At 34.0% G+C, this 18,342-nt stretch overlaps 1 protein-coding gene across 1 annotated transcript in view; it reads right to left on the reverse strand.

Annotated features, from left to right (window-relative positions):
- The window catches only part of Cdh7 (cadherin 7), a 151,325-nt gene that overhangs the window by 35,272 nt on the left and 97,711 nt on the right, over positions 1-18,342 (reverse strand). Inside the window, exon 6 of the mRNA XM_051203901.1 lies at positions 14,138-14,391. Within this exon, the coding sequence (XP_051059858.1) occupies positions 14,138-14,391 (254 nt within the window). The remainder of the gene's footprint in view (positions 1-14,137; positions 14,392-18,342) is intronic.

Consider the following 18,342-nt stretch of genomic DNA (forward strand, 5'->3'; position numbering starts at 1 on the left):
ATTTATTCTTCATGTACACACACTAGAATACCCTATAGTAGAGATCTGGTATAAATAATATACATTTTTATGGATACCTTAACCAATGGCAACAGTATAATTGATATCAATTATGTTAATTATAAAAACATATGTCTTCTAGTAAAGCCAATATTTTGAATTTAACTCATTAATTTTCTTAGTCCCATACTCTAATAAAGGACAATGTGAGTAATTTCTTAAAATTTTTCACATTTATGAGTATGTGTTTGAGTAAGCAAGTACATGTTTGTACATTTATATGGATGATAGAAGTTGACATGGGGTGTCTTCTTCAATCACATTCCACTTTATTTTTTGAGGTAGATTTCCAGTTAACCTGGTTCTCCTCATGTAACTAAAAAATTGTTCCATAGATCCATAGTCTTTATCCCCACATACTAGAATTAAAGGTGCCCACTCTTCTTATTATCTTTTTCATGTTGATTATGTCAATGTGAAATCCAGTCTTCCAGCTTTCATGGCAAGCACCCTATCCACTGAGCTATTTCTCCAAATAATTCAAGATAGTTTTGAAAAATTAGATTTATAGAATTTTTTTACCAACTACATATCACATAATGGGGAGTATTGTAAAGAAATCTGTATTCAAGTATGTTGTGAAGTTTGTCTTCTAACTTAACAAAAGCAGAATGGATACAGAGTAGATATATATTTTCCTAATTCCTTTTTGGGTTAAAACTAGTGCCTAAATATTTGCCTCTATTTTTAATAGTCTCCACAATTCCAGAATTAGATTAAGGGGCATATAAATTGAGACTGCATTCATTATGGTGTTGTCAGTAATTATTCATCTCATGATTTGAAAATAATTATGGATCTTGACATAACCGTAGTTAACAGGAAACTAAAGTTTCAATCCTTCAAAATTTATTATTGCTGAATTATGAACTCCACTGATTTAGTGTAATATGTATCTAAGCAGCTGTAGTCTTTACATGGTTCTATAGTACAACTAAGTATGTGAATAATTGGGTTTTATATATATATATATGTATATATATATACATATATATATCTGTATAGTTATAATTTACTCATTTTATTCAATTATTCATTCATACATTAGGTAATTTTTTAGCACATTCAACTGATACTCTTTTCCTGGAAATCACATATAAAGAAGTAATAGTATAAATTATATATGGAAGAATACAACAGCTTGAACTGGGAGTGTTAAATAGGGAATATTAAGCTATGGAGAAAGAACTACATATTATCTCAAGAAGAAATGGGAAACTAAAAGTGCACATTAGTAGACACATTGTCCGGGGAGTTCTATGTTCATCATGTTCTTTAGAGACAACCAAATATTAAAATACTAAGTGTTACTCTTTATTCAATATACCCACATTCTTATGGACATGCCAACAAACTTCAGGAGACATATTAATCAAATTACCAATTGATTTGTGAAAACACAAGTTAAAATTTAACCTTTTACAAGAAAGAATAAAAGAAAGTTAGATTTGTTTTTCTTTTAGAATGGGAAGAGTAATATTTCTCCATATTTGCATAGAACACAGAAGGTTTAACCAAATGCAAAGTAGGAGCCTCAAAGAAGCATGCAGGGGCACATTGTCTGCAACTGGGCCTGTTAGTTATTGTTCACCTGATAAAAATGGTCACCAGGCAAGTGGCAATGTCAGTGGAGGAACTCATTCCACCAGACAGGCTTTTGGGCATGAATATGGGGCATTTTATTAATTTCTATGTAAATCCCAGCTCCCTAGAGGAGGCCCCATTTCTAAGCTTGTGGGTCTGGGCTATATTGAAAAGTAGCTGAACAAGACAGAGGAAGAACAATAGGACATAACAGCTTTCCACTTTCACTTTAGTTTTGTCTCTGTGTTCCTGACTTGATTTCCTTCCCTAGCTTCCCTCAATGATAGATTTAAACCTTCAATTCAAATAAACCCATTTCTTCTCGCAAAGGAATTTGACCAATGCTTTAACATAGCAAAAGAGATACATCGTATCTCAGTACTGCTAGGTTAACTTAAGACAGAATGGGAAGTGGGAGGAGTGTCACTTTCTTGATCTGGAACCACCTATCAGTGCAATTTCTTATGCTTCTGGTATAAGCATCAGAATGACTGTTCTAATTACTTCAACATAGCAGCCTGATTACTAGGCTTTCATCAGTGTATGCTGGAGTGACTGATGAAAGACCACTTCCATGTTACAAACCTGCCTGGTTTCTCTGTCTCCACAGGGTATTCTGCAATGGCTGGTTTCAGAAATAAATTACAACTTACTTAACATCTTGGTTACTTGGATTATGATTGGATGTGATGGAGGGGATGGTTATAGAGATGATTAACACATTAAAATAGCAAAGAAACTTAAGGTTTCCTGTCCTTTTAGTGTTATTCATCTATCAATATATCTAAATATCCACCATCTAAAATATTTCTGAGACTTTGTAGAAGGCTGGCTAAAGTCTCTACTCTTTATGCACAATATATTCCACTCCACTGCAAAAAAGAAAAGATAAACTATTTTTCCTTGTATTTTATTATTTTCATTTTCAGAATACACTGAATATTTAAAACATAGCCTACTATCTCCCCTGGTTTCTCAATGATACATAATGTTAGGTGTAGGAGAGAGTTCTATTTGAACACCTAAATGCTATTCCTAAATTATTCATAACTTCACTTAGATTTCTTTAGAGGAAATCATGTGTTCATACAATTTAACAATTGCTAATATTTAGATGTTGGAGTACATAGCTTTTGCATATAAAGATGCATGTAATACAGATTTTTTATACAAACTACACTAATCTGTGGGCCCAGCACATTCTAATTCTGTTACCAGGGCCATGTTTATATGTAATTTAGAAATAATAATGATTTTCACGTAGTGATTTATTGAGATACGACTTCAAAGTCAACCACTGAGTTGTGTGCATAATGATAGAAGACTATTTGTTTGACCTCCCATTTACCTCTTCTGATATCAGGAACTAAATTTTCCCATTGGTGATTGAAAACCTGTCAGTCTTTGAAAGTTTGTCAGTAAAATCAAAGTACCCAGAACATGCTGGTTTGGTGACAGCACATATTAAAGAGAAATTCCAAAATGTTCTTCAAGATATCTGAATATTAAGCAAGAGACATGGAAACTGCACCCCAGAGATCGCTCATCATTGCTACTCATGTTTTTAGGCAAATTTACCCATTTATTTCTCTCACAGGGTACATTTTCATAATTTCACTTTCAGTGAGGTTTGTTAATTTGTTCCATGGGTTTTTTTTTTTCCAGTTAATCATGTCACGTTTCTATGATTACACTTTAAATATGTCAGCAAAACAATGGAAGATAAATCAATTTAACCTATGGCAACTTACAAACTCATGGAAATTTCATCTCTCTCTCTCTCTCTGTCTCTTTCTCTCCTCTCTCTCTCTTTCAATCACACACACACACACACACACACACACACACACATTTGAGTTTTTCAATTATTAGTATTATAGAAATGAGAAGTATTGATGGAGATTAATTAAAGCAACATGTAATATTTAAATAATTCATTTTATCTACAGCGTTATAAAGCAAACTCAGAAATCTTTTCAAAGAGTTCTAATTTGAGGACTATCTATTGCAAAATTTAAAAACAAATGGCTCCAATAAATTAGTCACTTCCAGCTTAACACACTTTTAAGATTATCTCTGCATAGTAAGCACAGTAGTCTAACAAAATACGTTGTTTCTAATGTATCTGTATGTGGTTTTTATTTTGTTTTGTTTTTTTTGACATTTTTAGTAGCAATTATGTTAAAATGAACAACAGCTTGAAATGGAACACAACTCCAAATTTCCTCACAGAACTGGTTCCTGCTACTTTTCAGATTAACCATCTGCATTGCTAACACTATTTTCTGCATAGTGTTACTTTGTGGAGTACAAAAATGAAAAATTCATAAATTATGTAGAATAATGCACAGAGAAATATGAATGCATACAAGCTATTTAAATCACACACTAAATTATTCACACTCCCCAAATGTGTTCATAACAGCCATCATGGTATGTCTGACAGAATTTTATGTCTTTATTCTAAAAACATTAAACACCAGCAATGTCAATGTCCATAGTAAATATTTTCATAGCATATTGTAACATGCACATATAATTTTTGATGGAAATGGTGATGAATCCTGATAATGTAGCTTGATAAATTTTTTTAACATGTTCATTTTTAATTTACTTTTCTTATTTTACATACTAATCCCAGTTCCCTCTCCCACCAACTCCTGCCTCAGGATCAACCTCCTCTTCCATCCCCCCACTCCTCACTCCACATGTAGGGTGATGCCTTCCAGGAGGGTTCATCTAAATGTGTCAAGTCATTTGGAGTAGGGATTAGGCCCTCCCTCCTGCCTCCAGGTTAAGGGAGTATCCCTCCATGGAGAGTGTTCTTCCAAAGTCCTTTATTGTACCAGGGATACATCTGGCTCACAATAGGAGGTCCCTTGGACTTCCCAGGCTTTCTAATTGAGACCCATGTTCAGGGGGTCTGAGTCAACTGATGGTTTGCCAACTATCAGTCTGGGGGCCCAATAGCTCCTCCTTGTTCAGGTCAGCTGTCTCTGTGGGTTTTTGTACCCTGGTCTTGTCCACCCTATCTACATCTGGATTCAAGTTGGCTCAGTGTTTAGTTGTGATGGTGGATACGTTAGGCATCTAGCTCATTATCAGTGAAGGGTATTTATGGTAGCCTCTCCTATGTTGCTCAAATTTTTAGTTGGGTTCTGTTTTTTAGGTCTCTGGACATTTCACTAGAAGCAGTTTTCTATTCAAAACTATAACGGCTCGATCTTTTATTCTCTCTCTCTCTCTATCTCTCTTTCCCCCTCTCTCTGTCTCTCTCTCTCTATTCTTGTCTATTCCTCCCCTGACAAAATTTTCCTAGCCCCATGTTCTTTCCTCTACTCCCCTTCTCTTTCTCCTACATCCCTCTCTACTCACTGCCCCACAACTCCCAATATGCGCAGAAGATCTTTTCCCTTTCCCCTTCTGTGAGGGACCTTATATGAATCTCTTAGAATCCTCCTTCTAACCTACCTCCTCTGTCAGTGTGAATTATCGGCTTGTGATCCTGTAATCTATGTCTAAAATCCATATATGTGTGAGTACATACCATGTTCCTCTTTTTGTGACTGGGTTACCTCATTCAGGATGGTTTCTTCAAGTTCCATCCATTTGCCTGTGAATTTCAAGATTCCATTTTTTTCCCCCATAGAGAAATAGTCCATTGTGTGAATGTGCTACATCTTCTTTATGCATTCTTCAGTTGAACTGCATCTAGGTTGCTTCCAGGTTCTGCTATTACAAATTATGTTGGTACAAACATAGTTGAACAGATGTCTTTGTTGCATGGATGTGGATCATTTGGGTATATGCCTAAGAGAGGGATTGCCGGTTCCTGTGGTAAACTGATTCCCATTTTCCTGAAGAACTGCCATACTGATCTCCAAAATGACTGTACAAGTTTGTACTCCCACCAGAAGTGTAGGACTCTTCCCCTTTTCAATGATGTTTTTCATTGCCATTGGTGTTTCTAATTTTAGCCATTCTGGAAGTAGTAAGATGGTATCTCAGAGTTGTTTTGATTTTCATTTCCCTGATAGGGAAGGATGTTGAGCACTTTTTTAAGGGTCTTTCAGCCTTTTTGATTTCCTCTCTTCAGTTCTGTACCCCATTTTTAATAGGGTTTTGGTGACTAGTTTCATGAGTTCTTTGTATATTTTGGATATCAGCCCTCTGTCAGATGTAGAGCTGGTGAAGATCTTTCCCAGTCTGTGTGCTGCCATTTGGTCTTGTCAGTTATATTCTTTGTCAGTTTGAGGAGTTGCCATTTATTAACTGTTGATGTCAGTGCCTGTGCTACAGGAGTTATGTTCAGGAAGAAGTCTCCTGTGACAATTTGGTCAAGTGTGCCTTACACTTTCTCTTCTAAGAGGTTCAGTGTGGCTGGATGTATGTTGATGTCTTTGATCCATTTGGACTTGAGTTTTGTGCATGGCGATAGTCATGGTTCTTTCTGCAGTCTTGTATACACCATCATCCAGTTTTGCCAAATCCATTTGTTGAAGATGCTTTCCTCCTTCCATTCTTTTAGTTGTTTTTCAAAAATCAGTTGTTCTTAAGTGTTTGGGTTAATATCAGAATTTTTTATTTGGTTCCATTGGTCTTCCTGTCTACTTTATTTATTTATTTATTTATTTGTTTATTTATTTATTTATTTATTTATTTATTTATTTGCCAATGCCTGGCTGTTGCCAGGACTATAGATCTTAAAGTCGGGCATGGTTATGAGCGCTAAATTCCTTTATTGTACAGCGTTGTTTTGGCTATCCTGGGTCTTTTGTTTTTCCATATAAAGTTGATTTTTTACCTTTCAAGATCAGTGAGGAATTGTGCTGGGATTTTGATGTAGATTGCATTGAATCTGTAGATTACTTTTGGTAAGATTGCTATTTTTACTATGTTTATCCTACGTATCCAAAAGCATGGGAGATCTTTCCATTTTCTGATATCCTCTTTAATTTCTACTTTAAAGACTCAAAGTTCTTGCTATGTAGGTCTTTCACTTGTTTGGTAAATGTTATCCCAAGATACATTCTATTGTTTGTGGCTATGTAAAGAGTGGTGTTTCTCTGATTTCTTTGTCAGCCCCTTTGTTGTCTCTATAAAATAGGGCTACTGATATTTTCATTTTATTTTGTATCCTGCTACTTTGCTGAAAGTGTTTATCAGCTGTAGGCCTTTACTGGTAGTTTGTTGGGTTGCTTATGTAAACTATCTTCCTTTCCAATTTGGATCCCCTTGATCTCCTTTTCTTGTCTTATAGCTTTAACTAGAACTTCAAGTACAATATTGAAGAGATATGGAGAGAGAGGGCAGCATTGTATTATTTCTGATTTGAGGGGAATCACCTTATGCTTCTGTCCTATCAGTTTGAAGTTGGCTGTTGGTTTACTGTATAATGCTTTTATTATGTTTAGGTATGTTCTTGTTACCTAATTTCTCCGAGACCTTTGTCATGAAACACTATCGAATTATGGTGTAGGCTGTTTCTATCGAATTATGGTGTAGGCTGTTTCAGTATCTAGTGAGACAATCAAATGGCTTTTCTTTTTTGGTTTGTTTATATGGTGGATCACATTGATAGATTCTCTTATATTGAACCATACCTGCAATCCAGGTATGAAGCATACTTGGTCATGGTTGTTGATTTTTCTAATGTGTGCTTGGATTCGATTTGCCAGTATTTTATTGCGTATGACTGCATCAATGTTCATGAGGGAGATTGGTCTGTAGTTGTTTTCTTAGTTGTGTCTTTGTGTGGTTTGGGTATCAAGGTAATTGTAGCATATTGAAAAAAGTTTGGCACACCCCGAGTCCCTTCCTTACTGGTCCTTGACTCCCATCTCTGGGCCTTTGATGGAAGACTGCCATGAGTGCCTGCCTGATCTTTGTCCCCCATTGCCGGGCCTCTGAAGAACCTAACCCGAGACCCACCTATCTCTCCCGGACAACCCTGATTCCCAGCCTGCCAGAATGTTGACCCCCATTGCTAGCCCTCTGTAGAAGATCCCCATCACTTGGCCTCTAGTGGAGCTCTGGTCCTTGGCTAGAGACCCTTCTATCCATGCAGGGCCACCCTGAGTCCCCACCTGCCTGATCTTTGACACTCATTGCTGGGCCTCTGCCAGAGGAGAGATCTCCTAGAGAGCTTGGACCACCCATAGCTATGGACATTGAACTCCTGACCCACCTAAGCCCACCTGGTTAGCAGTGTAGAGGGAGACCCCACCTGCACCCACTGGAAGAAGAGATGGGAAGAAAACACCTAACAGTAGAAAGACAATCATGACATCACCCTGATCTAGGACTATACATTAGCTACACCTGAACTCACCAAAGCAGATGAAACAGAAGAAAACCACTTAAAAACTATCTTCATAAAAAAGACAAATGCTATCACAGATGATATGAGAAAATCCCTTAAAGATATGGAAGAAAACATAAACAAAAATTGGAAGAAATAGAGGAAAAGACCATGCAAATAATGCAAGAAATGAACAAATCTCTTAAACAAAGTAGGGAAAGCCAAGAAAAAAATAATAAACAGTTAAAGGAAACAACTCAAAATCCAAGACCTGAAAACTGAAATAGAGATAATGAAGAAAACACAAACTGAAGCATTGCTAGAAATAGAAAAACTGGGTAAATGATTGGGAACTACAGATGCAAGCATAACTAACAAAATACAAGAAATGTAAGAGAGAATCTCAGGTGCTGAAGATAAACTAAAGGAAGTAGATTCAACAACCAAAGAAAATCATAAATCCAACAAATCCTTAACACAAAACATTTAGGAAATGTGGGACATTGTGAGAAGGCTAAACCTCAGAATCATAGGCATAGAAGAAGGTGAATAAGCCCAGGTCAAAGGTGCAGAAAACATATTGAACAAAATAATTGAAGAAAACTTTCCCAATCTGAAGAAGGACATGCCCATGAAAATACTAGAAGCGTACTGAACAGCAAATAGACTGTACATAAGGAAAAAAAAAAAAACCCTCGATGCATACTAATCAAAACACCTAACATACAGAATAAAGAAAGAATATTAAGAGCAGTGAAGGAAAAAGGGCAGGTATCATATAAAGGCAGAACTATCAAAATTAAACCTGACTTGTCCATGGAAGCTCTCAAGGCCAAAATGTCCTACAAGTACTAAGAGTTCATAGATTCCAACCCAGGCGACTATACCCAGAAAAACTCTCAATCACTATAGAAAAAACAAAATATTTAATGAAACAAACAAACAAACAAACAAACAAACAAAAAACAGATTTTCACAATACGTATCTACAAATCCAGCAATACAGAATCTTCTGGAAAGAAAACTCCAACCTAAGGAAGTTAATTATGCTTAATAATTATTTTGATCCATTTTCACAATGATTTTTTTTACTAATGTTATACTTAAACACATAGCTGCTTTTAACATTCTTTCCTTTTAGGTTTTTTTTTTTTTTGTGTGTGTGTGTGTTCTTAAGTAATGAATCTTCTAATTTTGCACCAACATTTTAGGATATAGCTAAACACCATCATTCTCTATATCATATGTGTTATCTGCTTGTCTGCTTATCCAAAGACTGTTATACTCCAAGTACTCTGGATGCTAGTATTACTCAAATAATACCACTTGTTCAATGATCTGAGTTGTCTCATGTCTCACAGTTTTCCATGTATAACAACAAAAGCATGTTTTTTTTTTTTTTTCTAGTGCCTATCTTTTAAGAGATCCTGCTACTTCACCCAGATTGTGAGTTCCTAGGTGCTAGAGGAAATGTTTTATTCATCTCTGTTTCTTATCAGCATTTTCCACATAGTGTGTCTCATACTATACATATATATATACATACATATATATATGTATATATATGTATACATGCATATACATGCATATACATACATATATATTATTAGCATTTATGATCATCTAGTTCTGTCTTAAATATTAACACATTTCTATCAATCTAAGTATTTCCACATTGTCTTATCTTACCAGAAAGAGGGTCTAGACCTTCACGTGTACCTACAACTTGAATCTCCTTACTGCATCTCAAAGAATCCTGCTTGTCTCCTAGTCCTGCCTATCTTACTTTCCTATTCACCAACAAGGCTTTATTCATTAACCAATAAGAGAAACATATTTACAGAATGACATCTCCCATCATCTCTTCTTTTGTCTAAGTAAAATGAAGGATTTTAACCTTAACCTAGTAAATATATAACAAAATAGTTATCAAATAACTATAGTTAACAATATTTAGTCCATTAACATTTAACAAGATTAAAAAAAATTCCATGATCTATCCTATCTTCGTGAGATTAATGTCTCATATGTTATATAACTTATCTTGAATCCTAACTAAGGAAAACTATAACCATAACTATCTGTGTTCAACTGTTTTAAAAAACACAGAAGGATAATAATATGTAAACTCTAGACATGACAGAGACCTGGTCAGTCACTCCAGGTTCTTCTGTAATGTTTTATCTTCTGCCTATAAGGCATAGAGTGTCTTTCAGACTCTTCAGCAAAACAGAAAACGTTAAACTGCCCACCCTTATTGTCAGTTAATTAGCCACTTTTCTCTGTTCTATAGAAACACTTCTTAATAAACGTATTTTGAGCCTGGTCATCCTGCCAATGCTGACTTGAAGTATGAGTTTGAGTTTACTACAATCTTGGACAAGAACTACAAAGTGAAGTTGTTACTATTTTAAAGGATCATCAGACAGAATGGGCTATATGCTGTCCTTCCTTTTGTAGTAGGTGAAGGCCCAAAGTGACATAAAATATTATAAAAACATTTAAAACAGGTCAGAGAATGCTTACTCTTTTTTTTTTATCTACAAATATATAAAGAAAAGCAGAGAGACACTTTTTTGTTTCTTGAGCAATTTTAAGTATCACACAATTTTCACCTTTGTATTTCACTGATGATTTGTTTTTTCATATGTTAGAACTGGAAAGTAAATTAAATGAAGTATGGTATACTTTAAATAAGCTTTCTGGATGAGGGTAAGGCCACAGAAAGACCTAATATTTCCTAAAGGTGTTATATTGTAGACAATCATAGAGGTCTGGATTCATCTAACCTTTTCATTTGTACTAATTACATCTATAACAGTCAAAATGACAATGCTTTGACAGTGATGCAGGCATGCAATTTCATCTCAGCAGAGGGAAGAAGCCTACAGAATAGTCACACAGAGACTGTGTTTAATACATTAGCAAATAGAGTTTTCCTTTTGAATATAAATACATATGGATGTAATGTTATTCATACCATATTGAAAAAGGATCTTAATGTTGCTTTACTATATGCTTTTACTTATATTTCTACCTAGAATCCATCTCATGTAAGAGTAAATTTCTTAAACATTAATGGCATTTGCCAGCATTGTATCTGATATGATAATTTGTTAACAAATTCAGAACTGATGTACTATTTATCATTGCAAATATTATTGTCTTACATTTAAATAATTATAATTAAGTTAGTGTTTCCTTTTCATATCTCAAAGACAATAGGTGTTAGCAATCTGAAACAATATGGTGAGAAGGGAGAGCAAGGCATAAAAGTTATCCTCTGAGCCCAACAAACTATCTAGCAACTTTGTGAAAGTACATGGACATGCATATACAAACACACGCAAACACACACACACACACACACACACACACACACACACACACACTGAACGTGAAAGAAAATGAACATTTGTGAAGTCATAGAAGCAAAATCATGACTATGAAGACTCAGTATATTCTACCACCACCTGCAATTTCTTGTTCTCTATATCCACAAAAGACTGTTGTTTCACTGTCTGTACATGTTAATAGAGGTTGTATAGATTGAAAATTAATAAGAATATATGTTTACTACCACCATGCCATTGTATAATGTACAACTATTGTCATTTATTGGGATGTAGTGATTACAAAATAATCTTCATGATAAAAAACAATGGCAGCTGGAGGGACAGTTCAGAAGCTAACAGCAAATAAAATGCTTCTGAGGAACCAAGTTTGGTTCCAAGCTCTCATGTCAGACAACTATCAATTGCCTATAATTCCAGATTCACACTGTCTTGTGGACTCCACAGGCATCTGCATAAATATTCATATGCAGACATGCACATATATACAAGATAAAAGAATTCCTAAAAATGTAGCCAATGTTCTTGTCTATAAAATGTCAGTGTTAACTTGCTTTTAGGAAAACGTAACAAAGGAAATATAAAGTAGTCATATTTACTAAGATTGTTCATGGTTTGTACATATCATTTACAAAAGAAAATACAATGAAGCATACGTCAGAACAAATTTTCCTTATTTCTGACTCACAGAGACATACCAGAAGTCATGAAGCATATTGCATTTCACCCAACAAACAACAATGCTGGAAAAGAGCTACTTTTCAGAGATAGCTTCAAATTAAATATAGTCAATAAGGCATAGAATATGCCTCTCAGAGAACATTATAAATGACAAATATATGAAATTTGATTCAGTAGAAAGTATGTACTATGAGTATTAATGGCTAACATTATGAAAGTAATTTAAAATAATAACGTGTTTCAAGCATTACAGTATTAGACTTAAGTCAAGTAGTTAATTTGATAATACTAAACACAAAATTAAACATTTTAAATAGCTTGAGACATGCTTATCTCTCTGTGAGAAAATAATGTAAGATTGTTTTAAATTTCCACTCATCTTCCTTACTTTTCAGAAAGGTAAAACAAGTGAAAAGAGAATGGACAGAGATGGTCTTTCACAGGTAAAAGTCATGGGATCTTGACATAACCTGGAATTTATCCTTTAGTCTAGCTATCACTTTTAGAGTTCAAACTTAGAAATTATTTCATACTTCCTAATACCACTCACTGACTCCATTTTAGCCCATTTTGCCTCCCTATTTTTATAATTACTTTATACCATTAAGATTGTTTTATTTTATGTACAATATTCTTTAAAAGGCAATGGTTTCTCAGGAAAATTTCCACTACAATATTTTACAATGGTAGTAATAAAGTGAAACTTAAATTATGATAATAAACACCAACAGACTTTATAGATGTCCTTATATAATTTTATTCATTGTATTCCTTAATAATGGTATTTTCAGTATGTTTTCACCTCTTTTTATATTCTTTTTTGCTGGAAAACATTATGCTCCCAATAATTAAATTAAATAATTTAAGTGGAAATACCACTGTCATCAATATCTGATTTATAAATATTGTGAGCATGAATGTGAGGATTTGTTTTAATTAATTTGATTAATGTAGATAGACTCAGATATCTAGATATAGGGAGGGGTTCCCTAAATTGTGTAATTATGGAGAAACATTTCATAACCATATTCTATAATTTAGGAAACTGCACAAGGCTGCACGTATAGATGAAGAGCTATAGTATTTTACTGGCTACTGTGTGAGAAAGTCAGTATTCTCCAGGGATCATTCCCAGATAGATTAACTGATCACGTGTCATCAACTCTAAATTTGTGTACATAAGAGCAAAGCTAAATAAATTCCCCAGGCTGTATTTATAAATTTGTATGTGAATATATATATATATATATACATATATATATATATATACGTAAAATACCATATATACATATATGTATATATACAGATATATACATATATGTATACACACATGCATATATATATATATATATATACATACATACACACACACACACACACATCACAAATAATTAATGAGAGGCATAAAAGAATAAAGAATCCAAGCCAAACACTGAACAAGGCAAATGAACATGCATGCATGTTTGATTTTTAATATGATGTGGCCACCTGTCTTCTGTTCCCACTGCCATGATGGACTATAACATGAAATTGTGAGCATAAATCCTTTTCTTTAATGTGTTCGCTTTAAGGATATTTCAGTATAGAAAAATAAATTAAACTGGAATAGTCATTGGATGCAGATATATATTACAAACTTAAACACAATGCTTATATTCTAAGGTTTATCTTTCCTACTATATTCATTCCAAGCTACACAGATCACCACATTCACACAAACACACACACATATAAAAAGATACTAGCAGATCTCATATGTGAAAGCATAGATAATTAGAAGTGCTTATATACCATAATTTTATTATACCCAAAGAGAATATTTAGAGCAATGTTTCCAGTAAAAATTTGAGATTGTAATTTAAATTAATTGCAAACAACTAGAAGCAATAAGGTTAGTAAATGCAAGCTGCCCAGAGAGATCATTTTTAATAATTATTTATTTAATCACTCTTTAATTTAATTAACAATTAATACCTTACTGAATTAGTAGACATGCTGTATGCTTCTTATCCTGTTGAGAGTTTTATACTATGACTTTCCACAGTTGTAATATAGCAGTTTAATTGTTTCAGACAAGAAAGGGCCATTATAAAGATTATGAGTGTGAGTACAGGAATACTGATGTGAATAGTAGAAAAAGGGAACGATAAAGCTTTACCTCACAGGGCTGTTGGAAGCATCTGGGTCATGAGCTGCTACAGTCCCAATGATATTTCCCACCTGTGTAGCTTCTGATACCTCCATGGGGTACAAGGGTGAAGAAAACACAGGGGGCTCATCTACATCCTCCACAATTATCTTCACAGTTGTGGTGTCACTGAATGGACCCAAACTTAGAAAGCGGGGATCGGCATCACGATTTGCAGCTTCTATGCGCAGGGTATAACTTGTTTTGGCTTCAAAATCGAGTTCCTATAAAGAAAGTTATTATAGAAATTAAATTACCAATTACATAGTCAGCAAAGCAAGCCTTGTCATTTGTGAATATCAATAGTTGTAGAAGAGACTCTGTCATGAAAATGCATGATCAGCATTCAAACAAGTAAGATTTTATGGCCATTAGAGTCCTTGCTAGATTTTTTTGGCTCAGACCATTGTGAATACTTTGAGCTAATTTAATCCATTCTACTGCCATGCATTTCTGGGACAAACACAAGTCTTCATAACATTATCTGAAAGAATGTGATATGATTTAATATATTTTCCAACAGGGCATCAGTATAATATTCTTACCTTATATAATCCATCTACCTTATTCAGGAATTATTTTAAAATGGAAGGAAAACCTTGTGTCTACTCAATCTATTATTTAAAAGATGAGTGTCTTAGGGGGTTATGCTCATATTCTGAGTTCTCTGGTGGCTGAAAATGTAGAATTAATGACAGTGGAAGTGTATGGATTTGTCTCAGACACATACTGGAGCCTTTGTATAAGGATTTACTCCTTTCTATAGGGCACTCACCAGTACTGCTTTCTATAACAGCCCTTTGCTAAACACAAAAACTCTCTTCTTAGATAGCTGATACCTATATTTCAGAATTTAAAATTTTTATGTGTTATCCTAAGAGGCCTAATGATGTTAAAATATCATTCAAAATAAGTCAGTAGAGGCTAGATTACAAAAAATAATATTGCTACAAAAAAGCACCATCTGTTCATAATAAGAATTATATGTGTGGTATGAAGATGCTTGGAAAAATAACATAAGGAGAATTACAGCACCTCATAGCTTGTGTTCTCAATGTTATCATTGAAAACTGTCTTCAAATCTTCTACATATAATGACACAAAACTGAAAGACTTCAAAGAACTATATTTTTGTACCAACAATTTTATACATATATTAATATCACATATACACACTTTATAACAATTACTACATAATGAGTATTAATAATGCAGATCAAATTCTGGTTTCCGTATGAAAATGATGGATAAATAGTACCACATGTCTTGTTAGAAATTCAGCATTAGTTTAAGCCAATTTTGTGTACATGTTTTTTATTATTATTTTATTGAGGGCACTATATATGCTTTCCATCTCATACCAAGTTATACCTGTGGAGATGAGAGAATAATTTGTGGCACCAGTTGTGTCCCTCCACCTTTGCCTTGGATCTTCAGATAAACCCAATATTCCAAAGTTGCTATGGAACGACTCGTCTCTACTGAGACATCCCATCAGACCATCCCTCCCTCTTTCTCTATAGATTAAGAGGGTATATAGTGAGACTAAGAGGGTATATAGTGAGACTCAGCATTTTCCTTCTCCTTCTGTGAAGATTTGATTCGTAATACTCAGGATATATACAATCACAAGTCTCATTTACTGAAGTAAATGACAAACAATAAGAGAATCCTTCTTATCCAATATTATGCTCAAATAAACAGGGAAGGTAAATGTTCCATTTCCCATCTTTTTACAAACCAGTGCAAACTCTAAATTACTTTCAAGATATTCAATCAGGCTGTCAACATTTCCAAAAGGTATAATAAGTACTTCTAAGCTCAAGGAAACATTTGCCTCATGTGCACAAGAACAATTTAAAATTAACTTTAAAAAAGAAATGTAATTATATTGTAGTGACATATTATAAACAGGTCTCTAAGGCAGCAACATGAAGTACACTAAATGTATTAAATTAATATAAACACAGCAGTATGTATGAAGATAATCCATGTAGTAGTATTGTGAAAATAGAATAATCAATGAATTTATACAAAGTATTATAAACCAAGATTCAAAGATTGTTGCATGAAAAAATAGTTGAAGAACATGTCACAATAAGCCATGGATCCAATTGTTCAAAGGGGAAATGTATTATAAAACTTGATAATATTATGTAATAACTTGACATGTATTGGAAATGATATTCTAATTTTCCTTCCTCATTATTGATATGTTGCACAGAAAATCTATTTACAAACTATTATATTTGTTTATCTGGATAATCATATACAAAATTGTAATGAAAACAGAAAAAAAAGACTCAGGAGAAAAAAAAATGACAGACAAAGGGACAGAGGAAAAGAGTCTGAACTGGTTCTCTTTAATTTTTGAGACTCATTAGAAACCAGCATCACATTAATGTAATGCATAGTAACAAGATTAATGAGGCTGGTAGTCCAGGAGTCATGGAGATAACAATTACTGAAGTCAAAAAGCTATTATGGAAATACAGGTGCCACTTTTTCATCTGTAGATTCTGATGGCAAAAAAAGAAACAAATACAGATAAAATCCATCCGCTGACCATAAAAGAATTCATATTTAATGATCAGCAACCATGGAAACATTAGCATTAAAATAAAATTATATATATATATATATATATATATATATATATATATGGAGAGAGAGAGAGAGGGAGAAATGCCATTTGCTGTTCCTCCCTCTCTTCTGCGTTCTTTTTTTACATTTATGGAACATGTGGTAGAGATCATTGTCTTCTGTATGGAAACTTCTCTAATCTACTTGCTTAAGAAATAATAGGCCTCTACATCAGGAAAAATTCCTTTCCAAGTACTTTTGTTCATATTTTTCAGATGCATTTACATTTTTAAATTATGTGTATGCATTTATATCTCAATGAGGGTATGTGCATTTGAATGCAGTTTTCCAAGAATGCTAGGAGAGAATGTCAGATTACCTGCACCTAGAATTATAGGCAAGTGTAATTGATCCAATACGTAAGCTAGAAACTGAACCAGAGCTCTGTGCAGCAGTAGTACATGCTTGGAAATTGTTAGTCATTTTTTCAGCCTCTTTGTTCACATCTTTAAAATACATTTAAGTAAATGTGAAGTTAGTATTTGTTTTGTGTTTATTATTTATGCTTTTTCAAACTGTCATGCTGATAACTTAATCACCCCTATGGCACTGGGAGGAGAACTTTGACAGTTTTGGGAAGGAAAGCCCATTCGAAAGCCTGTCTCTTAGAGGGGGCTTCCACAGTCTCATTGCTCTATCTGCCTTATAATTGCACACTGAGCAGAGTCATCTCACAGCTATGGGGAAGGTTATCAACTGCAATTGATTTTGCCTTGACAGTGGACTTCCCAGGTTCCAATAGCTAAATAAACAGATTTTTATTGTTTAATCAGCACATTTTGTTATTTTATTATAGAATCTTAGATGAGAATGTATAGCATTTTTAAGAGTTGCGAAAAGTAAATAATAAAAACTTTTAGAGAAATGTCCTAAAGTTCAATTTTATGAGGAAGGAATACTCTATGAACTCATGGTCATGTAGGTTCCCCACCAAATAAATTTCTGCTCTAACAGACAGGATTTCTTCCAGATTTCAGATGTATAGAGCTCCTGCACACCTCACTTACAATATGGGTTTTTATGAATTTGGAAGAATACAAAACTTATCAATAGCAGATGGGGGCAAATGTCACATTTTATCTGTTCCTGTCATCTCTGAGAAATAAGATGTACATCATAGATGACCAAGACCTCCTTTGTCTCTATGCATATACAATGAAGCCACAGCTGAGATGCAGTTTTAATAAATGCAGTTTTAAAAAGGAAAAATACATAGCAGTACCACAGCTTTTATATCTTCATTTCCTCTCCTATGTAGGACAACGTTTTGTTCTATTCATTCACAAAACAAATTACTTAATTAATGGAGCCACGACTGATTTAATTCCCATTGAATCAACATATGCTTTTAATATATTTAATAAGCTAATTACAATACATTTCTCTTGTCAGTCCACCTGGCTCCTGTATTATAGCCAAGCCCATTGTCATTGTACTCAGTGATCTTGTACCTTTGGCTAAAGCTTTGTGTGATAAATTAGTATAATATGCAAGCTAAAGTGCCATTATGGCTAACTAATATTTGTATGGTA

The sequence above is a fragment of the Phodopus roborovskii genome, unplaced genomic scaffold, assembly GCF_943737965.1.
Source record: "Phodopus roborovskii unplaced genomic scaffold, PHOROB, whole genome shotgun sequence".
NCBI classification, from domain to species: domain Eukaryota; kingdom Metazoa; phylum Chordata; class Mammalia; order Rodentia; family Cricetidae; genus Phodopus; species Phodopus roborovskii.